Source organism: Wasmannia auropunctata, unplaced genomic scaffold, assembly GCF_000956235.1.
Source record: "Wasmannia auropunctata unplaced genomic scaffold, wasmannia.A_1.0 LD336022.1, whole genome shotgun sequence".
Taxonomy (NCBI): domain Eukaryota; kingdom Metazoa; phylum Arthropoda; class Insecta; order Hymenoptera; family Formicidae; genus Wasmannia; species Wasmannia auropunctata.
Genome location: NW_012026868.1, coordinates 48426 through 70769, shown reverse-complemented (window position 1 = coordinate 70769; position 22344 = coordinate 48426). Strand labels below are relative to the sequence as shown.

Sequence of the window (22344 nt, the reverse complement as noted above, 5' to 3'; positions counted from 1 at the left end):
GGAGCGCAATTCTCGATTTTCCCCGCCGTCGCGTCGAATTTCTCGTTTAACGCGCGTTTCCCTCGTTTCTCTTCCTTCCCACGTCCGACGTATTCTCCTTCGAGTTTCCCGAAACGGAAACAGCTCGCCGACTCGTAGATTATTGCATTCCCCTTGTGAGAAGCGCAAGCGGATGCACCTGAGGAACACCGCGTCATGTAGGTAACTCGCTGAACTTCCTCACGCCATTTCGCACACGTACGTTTCAACCCTGTGGAGACCACTGCGCGCTGTCAAGACATTTTCATCGTTTTGCCTGTCCACTTTTTCCAGTTACCATCTCCCTTCGCTTCGACGTAAAAAATTTTAATCCGCGTTTGTGCTGTAAACGCGCGGATTAAAATATCGCTTTCCTCTTACGCGACAATTATATTTAATATACAATTCACACATATTGCGCGAATCGTTTAATCTCGACAAAATCTCGACTTTTCCTGATAAGTGAATTTAAAACAAAAATTTGTAAAAATACAGGTTGTAAAATTGTTTGAGATAAGAATCGAGTTTGATCTTCATTTCATTGATTGATCGATTCTCTTTTTGCTTAATAATACGTTCTCGTACGTTGAGGTGAATTAAAAGTTACAAAAGTTATTACTGCATTTTTATCGCGTGTATTTTTCTTGAAACGCAACATCGGCGCGTGAAGCTTAAGCCATTCGACATAATTTGACATAATAACAATCGCAAAATGTTATTGTAAATACAAACAAATATATTAAATTATATTTAATTATTAATATATTTAATTATTCCTATTCAATCATAATTAAAATCGTTACCAATAAAATTTTGGCTTTCGTTAAAAAAAATTCCTAGAATTTTACTGAATTTCGTGAGACGGATAAAGGAAATTTTCTTATCAAAATGAAGTCATCGTTAATGCTCGAATTATTACGTTGGACACACATTTTGATGAAATTCTCAAATCTTGCAATAAATTTGATGGCGATAATGAGGTCGATTTAACTAAATAAATTATACACGCCGCGATTATTATCTGTGCCAATAACTTCTGTCGAACGAACGCCGCCTGTCATTTAATAAACGTAAATTAAATCGATCACAGAACCGTGGTAACGGTAGCCGTGCTGTCATTCGTCACAGGATTAAACGCGGCATCATATTGTCGATAAATTTTCCGTGACACGCGTTTCTTTGATAAATTGCATGCTATATTTAATTATGGAAATACTTAATGAAGGGGACGTAATTCATCATTTTCATACCTCTCGCAAGCGACAAAGTTTCAGGGAGAGGAGGAGCGGCAAACAATACCACGTTATCGTACTTAAACATAATTTTTGATATAACAAAAACACGACGGTACAAGAGAGATATCAGTTAGACTTTGAATTTAATGCGAAAAGAAGTTTATTTTTCATCTAAAATTGCAATAAATATTTCTTTTTGTATAATATAATAATAAATGTCCACTTTATAAAATAATTAACGCTATGGATTTTCTATTATAAACGGAATGTTTGACAGTAAGTTAGATAAACATACGCAATAAGAATTTCAACAGAATCACGCCAGCAAATCAGTTTCGTATTTGATCGTGGATAGATATCGCAGAGCGATCGCGTTATCTGCTATCTTCGCTTCTACTTATTCTTCTGAAAATGACAAAAAATCAAGCGTTTATATAGATATAGGAAAGGTTGTATACGTTATCTTGATTTTCTAAGCAAAAAATACATATGCTTCGATTTATTTTATCTTTTTTCCTTTACTACCACATAATCAAGTCTCCAGAGCAGATAGATCACTTTCCTTTTGTGTTATCACATTAAAATAAAAATACATTGCTCAAACACGATAAAAAGGCAGGAAAAAAAAATTCAGTTTTTCAGCTTAAAAGTGATGCAAAAAATTTCTTCAAAATAAATAAATAATTTTCAATGATACTATGGATTTCAACGATAATGAAAGTATTTCAATAATTGAAAGGATTAAATAGATGAAGAATTTTATTTATGCAAAAATAACTTAAATTAATAGATTAAACATAAACTCTTGACTAGTGGTGGCTGGATCACATTTAATGAATATTCGTTAATTTTCAAAAATTACTCGTACATCGTGCTGCATGAGTGTAAAAAAGGTAAAATTCAAAAATTGCTGCCGTTTTGCTACAGCTTCATATCATATTTATATGTGGAGCATATAAGTTTCATATATTTATATGCTCCGCATATAAATACTTAAACTTTTTTATGTACAAAGTATATGAATTATAAACTTTTTAAAAAAACTTTAGAAACTTTGACTAATAGTAATGCATGGTTTATAAGATAACGTGTAACGATTGCGACGCTACATATGTGGGTCAGATTAAACGCGAACTAAAAACCAGAATTTGTTAGTATCTCTCAGATATAAAAAAAAGAAAAGTGGATCTCTGTCAGTCATCTCGAATCACAGAATCCAAGAGAATCCTACATTCAATTGGGAGGGTGTTCAGAGTCTCGATAACAATTATAACAAAAGACAAAAGACTGATATCTGAAATAATCCATGTAACATATTAAACAAAAACACGAGCTAAAAAAATTAAATGACACAGACAAAGCTTCTTGCAGCGAGGGATACCGCCGCCTCCTTAATTCACTTTTTTCCACCTAGTTCCAAAAAAACTTTCTTTGGTCACCTCTTTCGTTTCCTTCTCCTCTTTCCATACATCCCTTCTTTTTCTTTCCCCTTCTGTTATACCTTCAGGTTACCGTCGATGCTCCTTGTGTTTGCTCATTTTTGTCGCTTGATCCTACAATGTCACAAACAAGAAAGCCTATCTTCGCCTCAAGTTAAGAGATCGTAAGGTACATGACTCACAATCAGTTAATGTATTCCACTAATTTATTTCATATTTTTGTTCCATCGTTTTTGTTAATATATGCCAATTCATTTTAATATTCTTATAGCTTAATTTCAACTTTCAATTTGAACGATAGCGACAACACCTTAATTACTAATTTGTCTACAGGAAATTTCTTGGACTAGTAATTAATTTTTATATTTGGATTCTCTTTTGTTAAAAAAACTGCTAAAACAAAGAGTGACTTGTATTACATCGACTGCGAGCGACATTGACAGGTAATAGAACTTAATTAGCAAATATGATATTTGTAATTTCCACTGAGGATGAAATGTAAGCCGATACGATTAATCATTTCGAAATATATTGTTAATATTTATTTAGTATTGATATTTAGTTTGATTCATTGTTCTTCATTATATTCAGTTTTTAATTAGCTATCATAAGAATGTACGAGTTTGCCGAAGAACGACTCAGCCACAGTTCTCCGAAGGATACGTCTTCCGAGGATTAAAAAGTATGAGAAAACAAAATGGGGCAAACAAAAGTGTGTAAGTTCCAAGGAGACGAAAGTCAATACAAGACGAAGGTCAATAAGTAATCTCTCACTTCAAAATATAATATCCAAATTTATTGCTCTTTCGAAAAGGATTGGCTGCCCTTCGCAGGACAGAAACACGAGCAGCCTTATTCGTCACGTCAAACTTACGAGTTACAATACGCTGTAAAAAAAAAAGTATAAACAAAGGTGGAAAATATCTCTCGAGAAAAACGCAGTAGGTACTACAACGAGGTCGATATTGCGTACAGGCACTGGCGAGAGAAAGGAAAAAAAATGTGCGAATAGTCATGGAATGATTTTCGGTAAAGCGGCAAGGAAAAAGCGGATTATCCTTACGAGTAATGAAGGACTTACAAAATGAAATCGCAGCGAAAATTCGCGTAAGTGCATATCCGCGTGTGCGTTAGCAATTGAATAATAATTTCGTGTAACCCAAAATTTATCCGACAAATGCGAAACGTCGCGAATTTTACGTCTCTACATGTTTAAATTGCTGCGCTAAATAGACACTAACGTAATCTCGCTTAAGTACAGTGAAAATTTTCGTTCCCAGAATTAAATTGCATCTCGAACCGTTATATTGTTACTTATTTATATAGGAGGAACATTTATTATTTCAGTACTTACATCGTTAAATTAATTAATCGTGACATTAAAGCTAAATATTATATATTAGGCTAATATGACTTTTATAAATAATAAAGTTCCATCTGTACAAAAAATAAATAGCAAAGAGAGTATTGAGATTCTATGTCCAAAACTACAATTTTAATTCCAGGTGTAAACTCCCACTGTCCTATAAAAGAAAAAAAAAAGAAAAAAAATTACGGATCTTGGATTGAAATCTTAAATTCTCGAGTCATTGGATCTATAAACCAGTATGATGTTTACAACTTCCGGATCTTTCATCGTAAAATTTTGAAACCGAACCGACCGCTTCGCGAATATTGCACTTTGCGAAAATTCAAATGCTGCGCGCCTCGCTTCGCGCGATTAACAATGGAAATAACAGGATGATCGTCGCAACGAAGCTATGATCGATGCAAAGAAAATCGCATTATTATAAGTATCTGTTGTGCTGAACGTTCCTAATGTATAATCCATATATAATCGCAGTAAACGCGTCAATGGGAGTTTTGAGTCAGAAGTCCCGCTTTCTCGTGATGTACGTTTAACGCCGAAGGTATCTCATCCTTCATTGCTGATTATCCAATGTGCAATTTAAATTAGGAATGAAGCATTGTAGACTGTTACTTAGATAATTACAAATTGTAATTTTAGCGTTAAACGTGCGTCACACAAATGCAAGTAGTTCTCGCGCTGCTCGAAATTATCGCGGAAATGCGAATAGCGCAAAGGTTGATGCTGTGCCTTGATTTATAACACGTATCTTTCTCGCGCATATACGCGTTTTGTATGATAATTCCTGAGCTTGCGTTATATCTTCGAAAATTGTGTTTGCAGATTATGCGAGTAAGCGAAAACGTTTCGCGAGCCGAAAGAAGGAATTTTAGAGACTGAAATTGAATGTTTAGAAGGCAAAATAATTTTCTTCCTGAAGAATATTTTCGCTCGAAAATAATTATCAGTAAAAAAAAATAATAATTTAATTTCTCATCTCTAAAAATTTTAGAGACGAACCGCGACGGTTCATAATTAACGAAGGAGAATCTAGTAGATACGTCTAATTGACGTATACAGATCTCTGCACACCGCGAGCGAAGATATAACTTGACAACTTGAACCACTTGCGCGGGTTGGTGTTACTTATATCACTATCGTAGAACGTTTTAAGAAAATATCACCTTACGCGCTAATAAGGCCTGTGCTTTCAGATATTTACGTCCCCATTCTATATACGTCGCACGTGTAGCACTAAATAGCAGGTGTGCCGTTTTCGAGGTTCCACCGATCGACGCGTGGATCGAACTGCAATCGTGGATCTCATCGTTTCGCCCGTCTCAATTTGATCCGATTCGATCGGATGTGGGTGACACGCGATTAGTGTTTTAATGCAAATATATATACGGGTGTGAGATTCGGACGATCGGCGCCTCCTTCTAGCTGTGGACGCGCAGCGCGAATGCGGGAGCCCTGAAGGGGGGAGGGGAGGAATAATACCTCGGGATTAGCTCGCTCTCGCTTATCACACGGTGATAACGCGAATCGACGCGTATGCGATACGGCGATCTCCGGACGCCGCGATTGATGTCCCTTAAAAAGTAAAATCGGCGCGTCCTGCGTAAAACGCTCGGTTACCGTTACTAGCTTGTACCCTAAATTAAAAAAAAAAAAACGTGCTACCGTAAAATCGTACGGGAGAGCGAGATCTCTTCTCGCTGGGTTTTTTTCCTCGGTGCGCTCCCGAAAGAAAAATCGAACGACGTGGACGCTCGGAAATCTCAGTTTGCCCGAGTGAGGATTTATCGGGGCTCGGATTTTCCAGTGGATTTTCTCGGACCATTAAGCGTGGTCCGCCGCGGTCCTTCGTATCCTCCGAATTATCGGATCCTCGTATCAATCCCGTGAGTCTCAGAATCGTCGCTCAGCGAAGATCCCTCTTGAATAATCTCTAGATCGACAAAACTTTCCGGAGCTTTTAAATGTCGCGACGCGATTCCTGCACCGCAACAATCGCGCTCCACGCGAGTCCCTCTATCCATTGCGAGGAGAGCGGGGACGGGGGACGAGAGGATCAGAGACAAGATTAAACGAGGCGCGTTATTTAGCTCAGGTACGGAGGAATTAATTTTTCGCTTTCCGCCGAGGTTCCAGCCTCCCTTTTCCCTTTCTTCTAACATAAAACGTAATTTTACGTTACGTTGCGCCCGAATAAACTCAACGTCCACGGCAGCAGGCACGCAAATAAACTTTGAATATTCATCGCGCAAAAAAATGTCAATTTGACATTTTCTATTAAATTAACATTGCGTTATTTCCCCATTGACATAGAAATAGAGAAATAAACGCGCGAAAGGATTGGGAACGACGATTGCACAGTCTGTGTGTATCCAACAATTCTCATACGCCGTTCAGCGAAACATACTGCAGTGAAAAAAAAAAAAACAGTTTGCGGAGTCAAACGATAATTTTGACACAGACTGCCACATGTTCACGAATCTCGACTACCCCTTCTGTTCTGGGTCTATTCCTCTTGTTTTGATTCTGCAAATACTTAAATAACTGCCTGTAATAATCACTGGCGTGAATTATTCGTTGATCATTCGCGTGTACGTACGAAATAAACAGAGTATTAACGTAATACGGCGTCGCACGACGTATTTGAAGTCGAAGTCGTCGCGAAGAGAGCGAGATCGTCGCAGCAGGGCACGACGGAGCGGTTCTGCGGGATCGCTTTATTATACGCGTTGTTCGCACACGAATGGAAAAAAAAATTAAAAGAACGCTCCATCTGGCTGGTCGGTGATCGTCGAATACGCGAAAACCACAATTGGAAGCAAGTGAGAGAGAAAATCGTGTCGCACGTCTCGCGATAAGAACACAGATATAAGAATCACACGGGGAGTCACGTATATCCGAAGCAGATTTAACTCGATTCGCACGTGTTTCCACCGCAATATCACCGCAAAATATACGCGCGCTCAGAACACCACCAATATCTTGTCCGCGTCGATGATGAGAGAAATCTCTCGGATTTTATGCGATTTGGAGTCGCGCGGAGGATCGTTGAAGCCAAGACACTTTCGAAACTCGAATCTCAAGTTGAAATCTCAAGTTGAGATCGCAACTTTGGACTCTTCTGGAGATTCGATTCCAGTGTTTTTATCGTCGATCTGGAAACCGGGTCCTGAATCTTCAGCTACTTACAGTTTTGACTCTCAACTCTCAAACGAATCGCTCGAAGTACTTACGGTCTCGTGGCACCGTGTCGACCGTAACGGAAATTCTTGAACTCAGTCTTGAATCAGTCCCTCGAGATTCGATCGACGATTGTTATCAGCGAACTCGTTATCGCGGGTAAACATTGTTTTGTGAATCACGGGAGCGATCACGAGATTTGCGACGAGCTTGGGGAAGGTGTCCAACGTGTCCCGCGGGAAAAAAGGAAGCTAATAACAAACTCGGGAGTTCGCGACGGAGAGAACGAATTTCGCGATCGATTACTTCCGGTGTTCTCGATACCGCGACGTGAGCCCGTCCCTTCACGCGGGAGGTTGAACGGGAGATCCGCGCGCGCGTGTTTCCGATCGGAAGAAATATTTCTTATCGGCGAAATAGAATATCGACAACGGATCAAAGGCGCGGTGGAGTGGAGTTTTATTTCGAGTCGCTTAAATTATTTTATATATATATATCCTGCGATACGGGCGCAGACCAGTCTATAACCTGAGTCAATGATCAAATCTTAAGGAGAGTGTTGTACAGGAAAATCGACTTTCCGGTATCTGTCGTGTGTACGAGCTTGTACCTCCGGCTGGTCATCTTGTCGATGAAGCTCTTTGTCTCCGCCTCGCTGTGATGGGGACTCCACCGTATCGACAGTATCGATATTCTTACGACGTCCCATGGGATGGTGTCGAGTACCTGCGATAATTTTCAATTGCCCTTACGACAAAGCCCTTGCGACGCCTGTTACCGGCTTTATATTTTTATAACTCTCCGATCGATTACAATTCTTAAAGCTTGTACGTGCTTTTTATGCGCAAAATCTTATAATGGAAAAAAACGCGGTAAATATTTCTAATGCGTATATAATAAATTTTAATTCCGAGATCATTGTAAAACTATATCTGTCTTTATTGATTAAAGACAGCGTAACAAAAGCATGCGCAATAAAATAAATAAGTATGTTTTTATATATTTTTCTGGACGAAAAATAAATGGCAAAATTTTTAATTGGGATAAAGCATTGCAAAAAAATTATATATATCGAGAGCCTTTAAATTATTAAATTTATATTATGTTCACCTGGCCATCGGGAGCGTCGGGACTGTCCAGACTTAGGTAATCCAAAGTCGTGGCGTTGTACGCCAACAGCACGCTATAGAGAGGAAAGCACTTGAGTCTAGTGGTAGGAAAACCGTCGTCCGACGACACGAGGCTGTTAGGGCCGTCGCACAGCTTGGTGACCTGGACCTCCGACTCCTGGTGGTACTTTATCTGCAATATACCGTTCGCGCGCGTGAGATCGAGCGTACTCTTGTCGCGTTCGATTAATTCATCATCGCCCCGTCCCTCTCTCACCTCTTTGGTTTCCGTGTCCGTGCTGAGGCAGGCGTGCATCACCCTCGATCGCGGGTGCCTGGTGCTGCGCTGCGCCTCGAAGAAGCTCTTGGGCTCGGTGAATATCACGACACCTCGCCAGCTCATATTGGATTCCAGCCACGAGGTACTGGAAATCGCGCCCATCTGAAAGAAAAAAAAAACGTCGACACCCGCAGTGTCGGTGATTGGTGACGGATTTGCGAGCTCGAATCGCGATGGGGCGGTAAACTGGCGCCCCGGCCTAATTCCCGCACCCAACTAATAAAGATGAATTGTAAAGAGGGCGGCGAGATAAATCGCGGCTCATCTATCTCGCTCATCTATTTTTAACTGCTTGCGTGCCGACGGCGATGATCCGCTACTTTTGCGTGTCTCGCTAATGTTACGGGTGCACTATCGCGGGCGCGATAAAGAATTGTTAGCGCAGCCGCGCGGTATCTAAGGCAGAGCTTTCAAGACTGTTGAGGCACCGGTATACCTTCTTGGCCCTAATTTCAATCCCAAAACTTGATAAGATGCGCGAAGGAGGGCGTATGCAAGAGGGCGTAAATTTTCACTTCAATGGATTCTACTCCCGAGTCTCTTTTGAAAAATACGCTCGCGATACTTTCATATTGCATATGAGCATATCTTGCGCGTGCTTTTAAAAATTCACAAAAACGTAACATCGATATACGAAATTATCTGGAAAATCGTAATCTTTGTAAACTTCCGCAAATGTACCTCCTGTATAGGATATTCCAAAATTGCCAATTTTTATTTCAATTTTAATTTAAAGGGCAAGAGTTCAATATTTTCCGTAAAGAAAATTTCATTATTCGCTGTAACTTTTTAATACTTAATCGCAAGTATACACCAGTAATTAAAGCCGAAACTGAAATTTCTAAAAAGCACTTAAAATGAACTGTAAAACGCGGTTGTTTAATTACAGGAACTCCGCGGAAACCTCATCATCTTCAGCCCCCGCTTGTACTTGAAAAATTGTCGATGCCCCCGACTTTTTAATTAATGAATGATCGGACCCGGAAATTGATCGAGGATTCTCTTACGGTAATTAAAGAATTTTAGAACATCCCGCGCGCGGTGCGGACCATCTATTCTTCACCGTCCGTAAACCGCAAGAAATTCGCGAACAAAGAGATATTACGCCAACACGTTGGAGGGACGAGGGGCTCTTAACGTGCGCAGCGTGGTGACACTTGGGACATTAATCACCCGCTCCCGAAGGAGGATAAAACGAAAAGATTCCTCACCCTGCTGATGTACTCCACGTAGACACCCTCGGTCTTGCCCTGCGACAAGGTGGCCACATACTTCTCCTCCGACGTCTGGTTGGCGTTCAGCGGGTCCTGACGTGTCGTCCGTTTCAGATGCACCTCCCGTATGTACGTGATCAATTGCGGATTGTCCATCGAGATGCTGTCGAGCACGTAGTCCCTGGTCATGTTCGCGTCGAACGCCTGCCTCCTGTAGCAGCGTAACGGAACGTCCGCTTTAAAGCTACACACCAGTGGTGTTCAATCTTGCATAATCTGGAGCTCGATCGTGTAATCCTCTCGCAGTAAAAAAAGGAGCCAGGAACATTTTCCACGCGAGCTCACGCGAAATCCGATCGCTTCTCACAGTGAATCGCGAATCGTCTGACTTTCTCTGCGGCGCGGAACGGTGGGATTTTACCGTGCGAGATACACGAGTGGGACTCGGAGTAATTAAAAGCGAAAAAAACTTCGATAATGAGACCTGCGCGCGGTGCATGTCAAATATATTTTACGAAAGCTTAAAATAGATTTGCACGAATCTCTCGTTAACCGATAATCACAAAAATCATCCTCTTCCTGATATAAAAATAAGAGCGAATTTGATAAAAAATTTAAAAAATAAAAAAATATTTCTAATATTAAAATGATAAAAAAAAATCTATATTGCCTTTTGTCTGAAGAAAACATTTAATTTAATGGAAGAAAATAAAACGGCAGTTTTTACCTCAAAGCCACGGCTTCGCTCCAGATGAGGAGCAGGACCATGGCGGTGGAAAAGGCGGCAAGAAAGGCCAAGCAGGGAGCTACTCTTCTCCACCAGGTTCTTTTATAGCTGACAAAGGATGTGCCGGTCAGCACGGGTCCTACAGGCGGTGGTAGGCCTCCGTTTGACGAAGGTGTCCCTGCGGGAGCCATTCTACGGCGGAAACACAACGAACGTGTAAACACATGCTGCATGCAAATTAACGGAAAAAAAGACATTCATAACGAGATGTAACCCCCGATGGCTTTTCAACGACGGCTACGTGTTTCATGTATTCTCTCAATCCTATTCTCCGAGGGTGTTTTAATAATCGGGATTTCGGCCAGCGACATATGTAGTCATGGACTTTTACGATTCTCCGATAATATTGGAATTTCAAAATTCCAATGGACAGTCGTGAAACGTTTCCAATTCTCCCAATTTTTTACTTAAACCAAGCTAGTCTAATAAAAAGGAATGTAAAAGGAACAATTGGCGAATAAAATAAAAGTAAATCCAAAGCTAATGGATATTTTTTGTTGAAGGACATTAATCGATAGTCAATAAAATCTCTTGCTTTGCAATTAAAATACAGAAAGTTCGATGAAAGAGGAATTTATACAGTTGCAGATTTATTCATGTTAAAATATTTAAAAAATATTTTAAAAATGGCAAAAGACGATTTCTAAATCTTTTTTTAAGTTTAAAATGATGTCGAAAGAAACTGCGATCAAACAGATGACTCCGTCTGAGACACCCTGTAAACACATGCAGCAATGCAGGTATACAAGCATGAGTCACCCTGCACTTTCTAACCAGTATTTTTTCAGTCACGTTCGAGTGAATGCACGCCTAAGGATTCGAAACAAAGGAAGACCCTCATAAAACGGATTATAATTATAATTCATTTGTTGTCTATCATGCGTCGCCACGGTACCGTCGAACAGAAATTCACTTCTCTTTTTCAACAATTTTGTTTTATTCAACATGTTTTTTTATCATAAATTAAATTTGTATTTTTCATTTATTTTATGCTACATCCAAGTTTGATAGAAAAAAATATATATATATACCTACATATAAAAAAAGGAAAGCGCGCAACAATATTTTTATATTTTTTATTCCCCAAGTTGTTGAACAAATAATTATTATTTGTTTTACAAAATTGAGGCATTGGAGTTAAATGAAATAAATATTAGGTTTGTCGAACGTTAATTCTGCGCGAAATGGGAAAAACATTCTAATTCAATAAAAATAGGCCGCCGCGAATTGACGAGTGTTCTCCGCTCATCGGAATTTACAGAAATAGTTTTCTCGGCGTGCACACGCGTGCTGGATAAGCCTGCGTGTGTTGCGCCATGCGGAACAATGTCCGCTCCGTTATTTGTCTCACTCACACACAGTTGAAGCGAGGTTCGCCGGTGCGCAAACTTCGCGTCGCTTCGTGCATCGCGAGGTTTCCCCACTAATTTGCTGCAAAACTTTTAGCGAAGACAAAGCAAGACAGGTGTGGGGTGTACTCGCTTCATCAATTTCCTTATCCAAATTGAGACGTGCCTACACGCGACGATCAATGTTACGCGACGTATAGCATCGCAGAATTTACTTCACTGATCACTCGCACTCATCAATTAATCAAGTCCAGTAAATTCAGTTCCCCTCTCGTAAAGATCATCGAAATGACAACAACGATACTCCGAGTTATTTGAAATAAACAACTCCTCTCTCGCGCGCGGGGATTCGGGAACGGTAACTATATATATAAAGCCTTCCTTCACATTTACAATCTCAAGCAAAAAGCTCGCTTTAACAGAACTTCCAGATACTTGCAGATAATTCCATATTTCAGATTTTTTGCATGCATTTATAATCGTAAGTTCGAAAGTTTGCGTAAAGACGTTATTGGTAAAACCGACGAGATAAAATCAGATTCGTTAAAAGCTCCGTAAATAAATAAAGTCGCGGACCTCGGTGATGTGTAATTCATCGCATCGTCGCATTTACTCACTTAATTTTCATCGGCCTCCACTCGTATCCTTTCTTAACTGCGAGATCTTCGAAATGATCCGAAACTTGGGGATCATTTAGGTACTTCCTATTCACGATATAACACTGTCACTTTTTCGCTTCACGTGCGAGCGCTCGTCACCATCCCCGGCGCGCGCGAGTCGATCGGGGTAGATCAGAGAGCGCAACTTCCTTGCACCGATAACGTCGTCGTGTTCCTCGATACGACGACACGCGACGAGCCGACACGCGTCTCACGTATCACGTCTGACGTCCCGCCGCCGAACGCCGAACGTCACGTATCGCGCAGCCACAATATTTGGTAGCGGCGGTAGCGCCGGCTAAACGCCGCGTATCACGTGGGCTCGACCTTCGTGACGTGTTGTCGTTGTCATTGCGTCGTCGTCATCGTCGTCATTGTCGTGTCGTTGTCGTCGCGCTGTGTTGTCTCGATGTCTTGTCAGATCATTTCTCCGCGCACCCGTTTCGCTTTCCGTCCCCTTCCCCCTCGCGAGAGAGAGAGAGAGAGAGAGAGAGGAGAGAGAAACGTTGCAAGGCGAGAAGATCGTTCTCACGCGTCGACGAGCGTCGGCGGGAGAGTGATCAATCTCTCTCGCGGCCGAAGCCGAAGCTCGCTTCCACGCGGCTCCTTTGTTTCCGCGGCTGTTTGTTGCGGGTGTGTTATGTAACGAATCAAATATCCGGCCGTGCAATCTCCCTCGATCAGAAGGCAAGCAGCCTCGAAACCGTGTCTCTCTCGCGGTACAATAATACAATTGCGTTTACAGAATTTCCGAGATGTGTATATTCGCGAGTAAGTTCCTCTCCCCCGAAGTAAACCGAGCGATTTCCAAATCGTCAAAACGCAGCCCGGATTTCGCAGTCGCTCAATGTCGATTTGGACTTGTAGCAATTTTTCTGATAAATCCGATTAGCCAATCGCGTCGGATCCTCAAGGTACCAGTTAAATATCCATTAATTGCTCCACTTGTGTCTCGAAGAAAAAGAAAAATTAAGTCTTCAAGAAGCTTGGAAATAATTTATCCTACTTGGCTCTCGAGTCTCGCCAGGACCAAATGCCTCAAAGAATGTTCACTGCAATTCCTCCTTCGTTCTTCTTTCCCCGAGTGCGATTTTTTTTTTTTTTTTTTTTTTATTGCATGGCTGTCCCATCGAAGAGGATTCTCCTCGTGCTTCTCGATGCAGCTGGATTTTTATAGAACCGAGCTTGAAGTGTAGTCAACTCTGCGGAGTCCTTTCTCTGGATTTTTCTTCCTTGCTCTCTCTCTTCCCCCCGTGTATTTATTGCAGCGACGTTGCCTCAAAGATCTTCCACGTGTTTCTCGGGCACGAGCGGGATTCTTCGCGTGATCGGCATTCCTTGAGGCTCGAAATGTCCGACGAATAATCGTTTCTCTCTCTCTCTCGGCTGCGCGAACGGAAGTCGATCGTTGAAGAGAGGACAATCGCTAGAATCAATCCGATTCGGTCCGAGCGCGAAGCGATCCCGTTCCGCGACGACCGCGACAAAGAATTCCTCGCCGACGAATTTCTTTCGCCTCCCCGAAGATTCCCCCTCCCCGGAATGCACTCGGGACCACTGCAGCGGGAACTCCCCCGGCGAATTCCCGACGGATAAGAGGGGAGATGCCGATGGGCAGGAGGAGACGACGACGACGACGACGACGACGACGGAATTGCATCGGCTCGCTCATTGGCGGCGCGATTCGCTCCGTCTGTCTCCACGGTCGCCGACTTCTTCGCCGATCGACATCGAATTACATATACACGTATATATGTATATATATATCGATTCGAGCGGGAGAGACGACAACGACCGTACGTGAAAGACGGGCGGGAACAAAGAGACAGACGGGAGACGCCGGGGGCCCGTGAACGCGGCGCGACAGACGAGCGTTCCGCACGCTTGTGGCAGTCGAGAAAGCGTGTGCGTCGTGTATTATGGTCGAATGTCGCATTGCAGCGGCGACGTCGGCGACGACGGTCGGCGGCGGCGGCGGCAGCGGCGGCGGCGGTGGCAGCGGTGCGGCGGCGGGGCTTCATCATGTGTGCCGCCGTCGCTGCCGCCGCCGCCGCCGCATCTGTCGTCGTCCGTCCTCGTCGCACTCGCGCACTATGGCTTCGGCGCTCCGCTCTCCTTGCGTTCGTTTCTTCGCATACGAGACCCCTGTTATCGTCAATGTCGACGGGCCCCGCTGTGCGACAGACGGCGAGCGTGGTGCCCGCCGAAAAGGGCCGAGGAGGAAGGATCGAGAAAAAGAGACCCTACGGCGTTATTAGGCGAACGATCATCTGTTTTTTTTTTCTTTCGTAATAATACTCGGACGGCGAAGTTGAGAAAACTTCCGTCGACTGAAAGTTTCTTCAACTTCGCTGCCCGATTATTAAGAAAAATGAGAAGCTTTTCCTTTTACCGTTCGATCGTACGGGAAAATGGTGCACGCGGTGTACGTTGGCGTTTCGCGTTTCCGAGTTTCCATTACCTCTCGGAATCGCGATGCTTGGAAATGATGACGCGATATTGGTCCCGCGTCGTTAACTCGGAAAAAAAAAAATTGGCGAACTCGCCTCTACATATATATCTCTCGCGTGATGGATTCGATCGGCGGCAATAGCGTGCACCGGTGCGCGCAAATTGACACAAAATCGTAACGCGTGATAGAACACGAGTGGTCCCGACTGCAGCGGTGCCAATGGTGATACAACTACAACTGTACACCGGTGTAAGTCATTGTTGTTTGGCAAAATTTCTGCTGGACCGCTCCGGTGATCAAAACGCGCTCGTATAGGCCACGTTTACCTAAATACTCGAGTATACTTGGATAAATTTGCGTACGCGGCCGGTTCGCAGAGCTCACCCAGTGTATCATATGTGTGCGTATGAGTGCATTCAACCGAATTCGCTACAGGCACAGCCGACGGATTTGCCGGATAGATAAAATATCCATGTGAAGCTAGCAAACTGATAGGTTTGTTTAGCCTCCAGCACGCTATCTTCATCACTCTCATTTCACACGGTCGCTCGCTTATAACCGTACGTTTATTTGGAACGTGGCGAAGATAATTTCGCGAAATTTTCTGAAGATTTTTAGATGAGCGGAGATTAACAAAATAATAGCAAAGAGAATAGTATTTCTTAACAATACGTAATATTGATCAATAATTTTTTATAGAATATTTATAGAAAGTTATGTTCTCAATAAATAGTTTGATATATCGGATGTATCGGATAATCGCTTTATATTAACCCTAAGAGTACACACTCCTATTTTGCCTACGCAAAGTACACACTTGGGTCTCGAAGACCCCATCCATACTTGTTATTGTAATTCCAGCAAAAATAGACTTATTTTAATTAATTTTTTTTTTAATCGATAGAGAATTAATCAAGGAACAAGTCTATAATTAATAAAAGTCGATAGAATTAAGGAGTTCCAAGATATACGAGTTCAAAGAAAAAGGAAAGTTCAAAAACGCGAAAAAATCTCGATTTAGCATCTTTTTTCAAAAAATCATATTTCTTGTTTATAGACCGATTGGAAAAATCCTTGAAAATTCTGAAAGGCGCATAGGGTAACTGTCCTTATTAGTGTGCCTGTACGTCTCTATTAATGTGCTTTTATATTTAAATAAGTCATAAAAATAAACTGCGGTACAAATAAATAGACAAAGTTTTTTTTTTTTTATTAAGTTAAAGTATTAATTTAATAAAAAAAACACTTTGTCTATTTATACCAGTTTTTATGACTTATTTAAATATAAAAGCACACTAATAGGGGCAGTTACCCTACTTGAAATAATAACAAAAAAATTTGGCAATCCGATATTTTAATTTTTTAACAAAACTGCGAGCAGTCCCGGGAACCCCACGTTCACTTCAACTGTTCGCTGCTCGGTTGTTGAGCGACAATTGCCGCGCGTCAACACGTCTTCCTATTGAGGAGATCCCAAACTTTTTTACAATATCCTAAATCCCTCCCCTTCCAATTTCAGAAATGCCAAACCGAGAAAGTTTTGCTGGTCCCGGGGACCCTAATGTGTATATCTAGGATTAAGTAACTTATGGTAAATCAGCGTATATTTTTTACGTAAAAAGTTTGCTGCTTGAAATTGGTTAATAAAATTAAATTTTCGACATCTGTTTATGCACATAATCTCTATTTCATTATTTTATATATCGTTCGAAGTTTCTTTCCGTTCAAATAATTCCATTTTTCCGATCGCTACTAAATAATGATTTAAAATAATCGCTGTTCTTTTAATTCCTACTCTACCTCCGCGAATCACAAGAGAAAGTGCGACAGCTCCGCTCTATATATAGTACAGAATTGCTAATAGCGCTACAGAGCGACACGGTGTTTACAGTAGACTTCAACGCGATATGTTATACGTTTCATCGGCTGTTTTCCCAAATTACGTGATTGCGATAACATATATCTCATCGAATTCTTAACGACGCAATGAAATATTCACCTTCGTTCACCTCGTGTATCTTATCCAAGATGTGTCTCCTCAAAAAGCGCACATTAACTCGAATTGATCCTGACTCGCTCAGTCAAAATTCCGCCTACACCGAAAACGAGCCGTCCTGCCCCGAGAGAATTGGATGGAAATGGGATTTCTGAACTGTTAGGTATATGTATACGACGAATCACTCCTCATTGACTCTTACGCTCGGACTCGCATGTGAAACCTGCATACACACACACACACACACACACACACACACACACACACACACACACACACACACATATATACACACACATACGTACTGCACGCGCACCAACACAGACGGTCCGTTTCAAACGTCGCTTTACTACGGGAACACGGGATATCCATCAGCTCGGAGGGAAAGATCGGCGCAGGGGAAATCTTTAACTAACTGACGTGCCTGTGCTCGTCGTGCCTTTTACCTCCGCCGCTGCCAGGACACCTGGCGCGGTAAGACCTTCCCGTATATCTTTTCAGTATTGCACGATACTTTTTACGATTTACACAGACGGTTTGCGGTAAACGTACGTTTTTTATTCTCTCTCTTTTTCTCCTCACATGATTTCGTCGCGCGCCCGATCGGCGGCGGCGGCGGCGGCGGCTTCTCTTTCCGCATTACCTGAACCCGCGGCGCCCTATCCTTTCGCGTCAGTCAGGATCGGAGCATCGTCCACGCAAACAGGTTTCCCTCGCGGCAACGGCGGCGGCGGCGGCGGCGGCGGCGCTTGTCCTGCCAGCGCGTACTCCTGCCGCTCCCCGTGGTGTCCTCGAGGAGCGGAATCCGCTCGCTCGCGATGACTCGACCCACTGACGACGGAGTCGCACTGCCACGGATGTTTATGACACTGCCGCGCGGATGATGACACGCGAGAGTACCCACCGGGAGGAAGTTCTTTCTCTCTTCACCCCCCCCCCCCTTCCTCTCCGTCTCCAGCTGGCCTTCTCTCCTCGCCTCCCACACGCGGAGGTTCTCTGATCTCTCTCGTGGAGAACCTCCGCGGTACCCCGAAGCGGATAGACGTACGGCGGAGAAAGAGAGAGAGAGAGAGTGAGTGAGAGACAAGACGCACGTCACGGTTCACACTCGCGTGACGCGTTCACCGCCGCGCTCGCGGGATGACACCTGAACTGGCCAACTGCCGAGGAGGAAGCGCAGGCAAACCCGTACACCGCTCACTGCCCGCTGTGCCCTGGGCTCGTGGCGAGTAGACTGCCTCGACTGCCCTCCAGCACCTGGGACCCAAGCGCCTGACGCTGGTTCGTTCGCCGAGTACAATGCCTCCTATATCGGGTGTCCTTCTTTAAAACACCGCCTACCTCCGTCCTCAGCTATCCCCTTCAAGCCGACGAGGCCGCCGCTCTCTCTCTCTCTCTCCCTCTCTCTCTCGCTTTTACGAGGACACTCTCCGCTCTCCTAGCCAGGTAGTGGGCCAGTGACTCTCAACCCGCCCAGGTGAGTGGTACCGATCGGTCCCAGGGCTGTGAGTGTAGCCGCGATGTTTATGGGGAACTCAACGGATCTCTGAGAGATCCGCGCGCGAGACTTCGTTGCATCTGTAACCTTTGACCGTTTTTAATCGGGAATTTGTTCATCGGCGAACGGAGTCGGAAAAGAAATATCACGAGTGTTTGAATACGTATCTCTCTCTCTCTCTCTCTCTCTCTCTCTCTTTCTCTCCGTTTTAATTAAACTTTTTACAATTTCCTCGGATTCTGCCTCGGATTCTTGCAAATGTCGAAATTACGCTTCTGATAAAAATAAGAGTATTGTAATATCATAAAAAAAAGTAAGTAAGAAATTGATACTTTTGATACGCGATACTTTTATCCTGAATTACGTTTCCAGAGGAAGATTTCATGAAAAGAATAGACCAACCTTTATCACAAAACATATCACGATCTCTTTGCATTATTCTTACGTTTTATTTCTTTTCTCGTAAATACGTTCAGACAAAAAGATCACGTGATCTCGGAAATTGCATCAGGCAGAATTGTAAATAGATACGCCAGAACGGAATACGAAATAATTCATTTTCCGCTAATGCATCCCGATACGTATGCAAATGTGTGTTCTACCGTCTCGAAGTTTGGAGCAGACATTTCTCCGGAAGTTACCACTGCTCCCGCCTGTTTACAATATAATTTTACATTATGATTTAATTTCCAACTCTCGTCGCTCTCGCGTATCACTCGAGTATCTGCACGCTTCTCGAAACCTGTATCTTCCAAACCCAAGTTACCTGCAGCTCGTCACTTGGGATCTTTCCGCGGAATAAACTTTGAAACTTAACGCGCGCGCGGAAACTTGCGCGAGATAGACGCGGCGGGCGACTCCGCGTCCGATAAAATATTCAGCTTCCTCGGAATTATTGACGAGGCCCGGCAAAATCGCGGTAACGCGATTCTGTATATCGCGAAAAGCGGATAACTTGGGCGGAGATTCGCGTTATCGGGGAAAGAAACTATATACGAGTGCACGCCGCGACGGTTGTTTCGGGCGCGGCTAAAATTAGCGCGAAACGGCATAAAAAGCCCCGTTAACTCGAAAGCCGGACACTGCAGCACACAGTCGGTCGGCTATGCTGCATGTTATTGATCCCCCGTAAGTTGCGCCCTTTGTATCGCGGAAACGACGTTGCTGAAGTGGACAAAGGCGGCCGGCGGCGCGCGCGGTTCCTTGATCAATGCGGATTGAATTAATTTTAGACCGAAGAGGCGTCTTAGGGGAAAGGAGTAATCGCGTCTGTGTGCACGCGCTGTAAACGTCAAGGAAAGCCGATATAAACCTTCGGTGACTTTCCACACTCCCCCCGACTTCGTCTTGTAACGTAGGAAAATGCAACGTGCATCGCTCGACGTGTCTACCGAATTTTGTATACTACCACTATGTTCATATTGTTATATAAAAGTTCACAAGTAATAACATACGTTACATTTGCGCCTGTTAAGTCGCGACAACGAGAATTTTTGCGAGAAAATTTAATCGACCCGCCGAAAAATTATGCCGATAAATCCCTCGAGAAGGAGCCTTGTTTGTGTTTCCAACGTGACGTTTTTCCCTTGTTGACGTTGTGGTAATAAATTTTAAATACCACGACCTTGGCGACGTGCTTGCATTTGGCGTATCGAATTTTCACGAGGGCGGCCATCGAAGGTGGACGCTTATGGATCACGCTCATAATTCAAGAGGCCGTCGCGGCGGCGGCGGCGACGGCGGCGGCAGGACGGCTGCGGTAGGAAGGCAGAATTTTTTATTTAGGAGCTCGGCGCAGAATAACGAGATCGTCTTTCCACTAGAGAGAAAGGTGGGAAGGGAAAACCCCTGGGCGCGTGCGACGACGACGACGTGGGACAAAACGAATGGACACGGTAACGAGCGGCGGAAGAAAAGAGTGGAACGGCATAACAACGGAGACGACTTTTTCGCAGCGACGTGCGTACAGCTCCGGATTTTGACGGGAATATAATCCGAGAAAATCCGTGTGCGCCGGTGTGAGAAAGAACACTCGAAATAACTGTGTACCCCGTTCCGGGCGGAATTACGTTTTATTACGGAAAGAGATGCCCCGCAGAGACTGTGAATGCCGGACGAACAAAAAACTGTCTGGAATATTAAAATATATTTCAGTGACCTGACATAATTAATATAAAATGTCTCTCTAAACGCTTATTAATATTATTTTTCGTATCTTCTTATTTTATCTAATTTTACGATATATTCGATTTCAGTTTAATAACTCGTAATATCGTAAAATAAATGTGTTTATTTATAGAAAAAACGCTGATCTCGGAAATGGAAAATGAAATTTTATACAACTTGACTTGTGTGCCGAGTCAAAATTAAAAGGGCCATAAAATTCTTCTGAAAGGACCGTGAGACAATGCACTTGTTATGCAACGCGACGTCAGGGAAACTGCTTTTGTCCTGTTTCTTCCTTGATTTACCGACATATTTTACGCTGAAATCTCTCGTTGTGCAGAATTATGCAGATATAAACGCACGGAGTGTAAATGCGCCGCATAAAATTTATAGCGCGAGATGGTTTTGTGGAGATTAGCGTTTCATCGTCATTGATTCGTCCGCATTAAGCGGCGATGACAACGCTCGCGAGAGATTGTAAAACCAGATAATGAAAGTTTATTCAGCCAGATGATCGAATGACATTAACGATTCCACAATAACGATTCGACGGTCGGCTTCTATTTACCGGCTCACACGCGATGTTATCGTTTTCCGTCGGACACGACGGCGGACGCAGAAATGCAGAATTAATATTAATAAACCGTAATAATTTAGAGCTCTCCGGGAAGAGCGCGCCGCGGTTGTGACCCCGCGTTTGTCTCGACGTTGTGTCACGTCGCGAGCGGCACGTACGTCCACCGGAGGCAGATGGCACGAATTCGCGGTGACATTGAGAAAACAGCTCCGGCCGTCCGTCACCCTTCGCAGCTCGACGAGTGCAGCTGCATCTCCGAGTTTGGAGGGCGCGCGTTATACGGAGTTAATACTATATATACATATATATACAGTGAAATGCCGAAATTAGATAGAATTTACGCAGTAAGATTTCCGACAGCCCTCGGCTCGCGGAGAGGGGGTTGAGGGTGGGGAAGCCATTTAGATATGTCGGCTAAAAGGGTCCGAGTGTTTATCTTATATCTCTTATCCCCTCGTTCTACACCCTCATATAATATTCCTACACCATATTCCGCATCGGCGTACTTCGTGCAAGGCAAATAAATTATGTAGTGTGTGCCGTGCACATAATATATATATATGCACATACTGAATATTTACATCTTGTCTCTCGCATCTTCAACCATTGCCTTATTTTCACGTATCGCCACTCGACTTTCGAGCATGATATTCGCGCGTATACACGAAGGGATATCGGAAGGGGGCTGTTGCCGGAATATTCCCGTTCTCGCCTCCTCGTCATCTTCCCGCGCGGTCCACCGCGCCTCGTTTCCCTTATTCGTCGTCCTATAATCCATTTCTCAAGTGCCGTAAGCACCGCGCGAATTATGCAAAGCGCTGTACGTAGGCTGCTCTGAATATTTAAATTATTCCGTTTCTCTTGTGTACCTTCGTACACCACTATCCTTTCGATCCTCTCGACGATCGCGCGCAAAAGCGTCGGTCAAGTCTGAACAACTTTTACCGCGCTTTATACAT

At 43.3% G+C, this 22344-nt stretch overlaps 1 protein-coding gene across 2 annotated transcripts in view; it reads right to left on the bottom strand.

Moving 5' to 3' along the window:
* Positions 1-4218: 4218 nt before the first annotated feature.
* Positions 4219-22344, bottom strand: part of LOC105453042 (protein Star) — a 47784-nt gene continuing 29658 nt past the window's right edge. The window contains exons 1-6 of one of the 2 annotated variants that reach the window (XM_011694699.1): positions 12655-14582; positions 10629-10820; positions 9899-10112; positions 8625-8789; positions 8349-8540; positions 4219-7964 (exon numbers count right to left, since the gene is read on the bottom strand). In XM_011694699.1, coding sequence (XP_011693001.1) covers positions 7779-7964; positions 8349-8540; positions 8625-8789; positions 9899-10112; positions 10629-10820; positions 12655-12665 — 960 coding nt within the window. In that variant the 5' untranslated portion in view covers positions 12666-14582 and the 3' untranslated portion in view covers positions 4219-7778. Of the gene's footprint in view, positions 7965-8348; positions 8541-8624; positions 8790-9898; positions 10113-10628; positions 10821-12654; positions 14583-22344 lie in introns of those variants that run through there. The other variant, XM_011694700.1, reaches the window with a different exon arrangement.